At 48.6% G+C, this 2979-nt stretch overlaps 1 protein-coding gene across 1 annotated transcript in view; it reads right to left on the bottom strand.

Annotated features, from left to right (window-relative positions):
• The window catches only part of TBC1D8 (TBC1 domain family, member 8 (with GRAM domain)), a 101942-nt gene that overhangs the window by 41279 nt on the left and 57684 nt on the right, over nt 1-2979 (bottom strand). Inside the window, exon 5 of the mRNA XM_014533133.1 lies at nt 888-1128. Coding sequence (XP_014388619.1) covers nt 888-1128 — 241 coding nt within the window. The remainder of the gene's footprint in view (nt 1-887; nt 1129-2979) is intronic.

Below are 2979 nucleotides of genomic sequence, written 5' to 3'. Positions count from 1 at the left end.
GGCACCGGGAGGGGAGCACACGCAGCGCCCAGGCCACGCCTCCCCTGCGGGCCCACAGCCTGCCTGCCTCCCTGCCCGGTGGCTTGCTGGGCTGCGGTGGGTGTCTTTTCTATGAGGCAGCGTGAGCTTGGAGGGCGGGCCTGTGTGCATGCTTTTTCTCTTAAAAAAAAAAGAAAACTAAAAAAAAGGAAGTAGATAGTGCTGACATATAGCTCATGGGTAGGCTGCCGGGGAGCAGGTCCCCACGCTACCTCTTGCAGCACAAGGGGGCTCAGTCGAGCGGGACTTTCGGGTTGGGATGGGGCCCAGCAAGGAGCCGGGTCGGTGTTCCAGAGGAAGAGCCACGGAAATGCCTTCATTTGAGCCCATTCCTACACCTGCTGATTTGAGACGTGGAGCTTCTTTAAGATGACAAATACCTCAAGCTCCCTGACGAATATCAATTTGGGGCAACGATTCAGAGCGTGGAGACACTTAGTAAGCACATTTCTAATAAGTTGGTGTGAACGTAACCCAGCTGTCCTGAAAACGTTTTCTACAAAGTAATGTAATATGAAAATATAAATTTTCTTAATGCTCATTAATAAAGCCCAATGCTGAATAGAATTCTAGCTTGAGGCTACCGTATTACATTTTCTGGAAGTATATTTTTACGAAAATCAATTTTGAAGTAACATCTGAAAAAAGGAATTGAACCCAGAAATCAAAGTCTATGGCATAAAGGAGATGAATAATAATCGCTACCAATGACTGCATCTCTGTCATGATTAACAACACAGCAGTGGGTTCTGCTAGGAGGGGAAGTTAAGGCTCGTACAGCTCAGGCCAGGCAGGCGGGGCAACGTGGCGGCTGGCAGCTGGTCCCGGAGGGCCTGGCCGGGGCTCACCTCTTGGTGATCTGGCTCGGCTCCTGCAGGGGGGGGTCCAGGTCAAAGCCCTCGTTGTCCAGCAGCCTGCGCAGCGTCACGTCGGCCAGCTGCTCCATGACCTGCAGCGCCCCCTCCAGGTCCAGGAACATGGAGAAGTCCCGCTCCTTGCTGGGCGTGCTGACGCGGATGGTGGCCGTCAGGAAGGCGTTGGACGTTTTTTCTAACTTCTGGATGTCAACCCACGGGATGACAAGTTTAACTAGAAGAAAAAAGAGCAAAACAGATTTTACCCCAAAACACACTCTGACACTGAGCTACAAATGCCTCTGAGCCAGCAGGAAAGGGCCAGCCTGGAACACCGCAGCGGCTGCCAGGACCGCTTGTGCCGGGTGGTGCGCGTTGGGTGTAAGGGGAACTTCCCAAGTTGCTGCCACGCATACGTGCGAGGAACACGTTCTGAAACAGCAGTGAGCACTCTCTCAAGCATATTTCAACTTCAGTTTTTGCAAAAGTTGCAGAAATTTTTCAAACCACATAAATGCTGGTTTCAAGCCATTGCATGAGCTATAGCAGGGGTAGGCAACCTTTTTGTGAGTGCGTGCCAAAACCAGCAAAATCTCTGACTCAAAATTCTTCTGGGTACCAACCCTAATTTTTTGAGAACATGTTACGCCTACTTGATATCTCTTAAGGTGTACGTATGTGAAGAACCTTGAAGAAATGATAAAATTCATTCGAGCGACAAAAACACAGTATATGATGATGAAAAATACATTTATTTTTTAATGTATACATGTTATGTAAAATTATTTATTTATCTAAGATGCACCTACACTGAATTTATCTGAAAAATAAAAAAGTCGATATTAAGAAAAAAATTGTAAATGGAAGATTATAAGAGAGGGTTTCTCGTGCCAGCAAAAGTTACTGGCGTGCCATGTTTGGCACGGGTGCCAGGGGTTGCCCATCCCTGAGCTATGGGAAAGCACACAGGGGTTCTTAGTGAGCTCGGCGAGGGGAATGGGCTGAGCTCCGACTGTGCCAACGACAGTGTGACAGCCTTTGAAGACAGGGCACAGCCGTGTCCACGGAGCCTTACACAGCGATGCAGAGCTCAGTCCACTTCAGAGCAAGTGTCCATCTCGGAAGTGTGTCTGCGTGGAGCCAGGCGAGCGTGCTGCAGAGCACGGGGGACACACAGGTCACAACTGAAAGTAACAAATGTCACCAAATATGGGCAACCCTTTATTTCCTCCAAATTTTATCATCTTAACAAACTTAGGTTTAGTGACCATGACTGGCCAGTGTTGGAAAATAACTCATTTTCCTTTTCAAATAAAGAGGGGGATTAAGTGTTTTCCTTTCTACCAGTTCTTTCCTTTTACTTTGCAATAATGCCTTCCATGCATTAATAATTTTAAAAGGCCACATTTCCACATTAGGCTAGAGCAGCGAATTCAACCTTTTCATCTCATGGCACACAAACTAATTACCAAAATTCAGTGGCATACCCAATATAGGATAATTTTTGCTGATCTGACCAAAAAACTAGGTATAATTCTGATTCATTCACACTGAGCAGCTATTGTGTTGGCTGTTTTCATTTTATTTTTTTAGAATCTAAGGGAGCAGAGGGCAGTGCCCCGACTAAATGGCTGGGTAGTGCATGTTTCAGAAATGCTTGCAGCCACGGTGGAGAATCGCTGGGGAGTAGGGCTCTTCAGCTACTTCTTTCCAGTTGCTTTCACATAAGGTCCTTCCCTCCCTCTCTCTCCCTCCCTCTCCCTCCCCAGCCGATCCCTGGTTCTCTCTCATCATGGATGTTTCTCTCCCTCCCTCTCCCTCCCTCTCTCTCCATCTACACCATCAACCCCCCTCACTGGCTGCTGCTTGTGAAAAGCCCTGCCCTGCAGGAGCTCATTCAACAGGGAAACGGAGGTGCAAGCAGATAAGGCACCAGGCACTTGGCAGGACCGGCACATAATCGCAGACGGGGTTCCAGTGACCAGGGGCCAGGGAAGGTCCCTGGAGGCGGTTAAGTCGGAACTGAATCTTGAAGGATGAGCTGAGTTTCCACACAGACGTGAGAGCGGGAAGCAGGTCAGAACAC

Source organism: Myotis brandtii, unplaced genomic scaffold (genome assembly GCF_000412655.1).
Source record: "Myotis brandtii unplaced genomic scaffold, ASM41265v1 scaffold1213, whole genome shotgun sequence".
Taxonomy (NCBI): Eukaryota; Metazoa; Chordata; class Mammalia; order Chiroptera; family Vespertilionidae; genus Myotis; species Myotis brandtii.
This window is presented reverse-complemented; position numbering and strand designations above follow the sequence as displayed.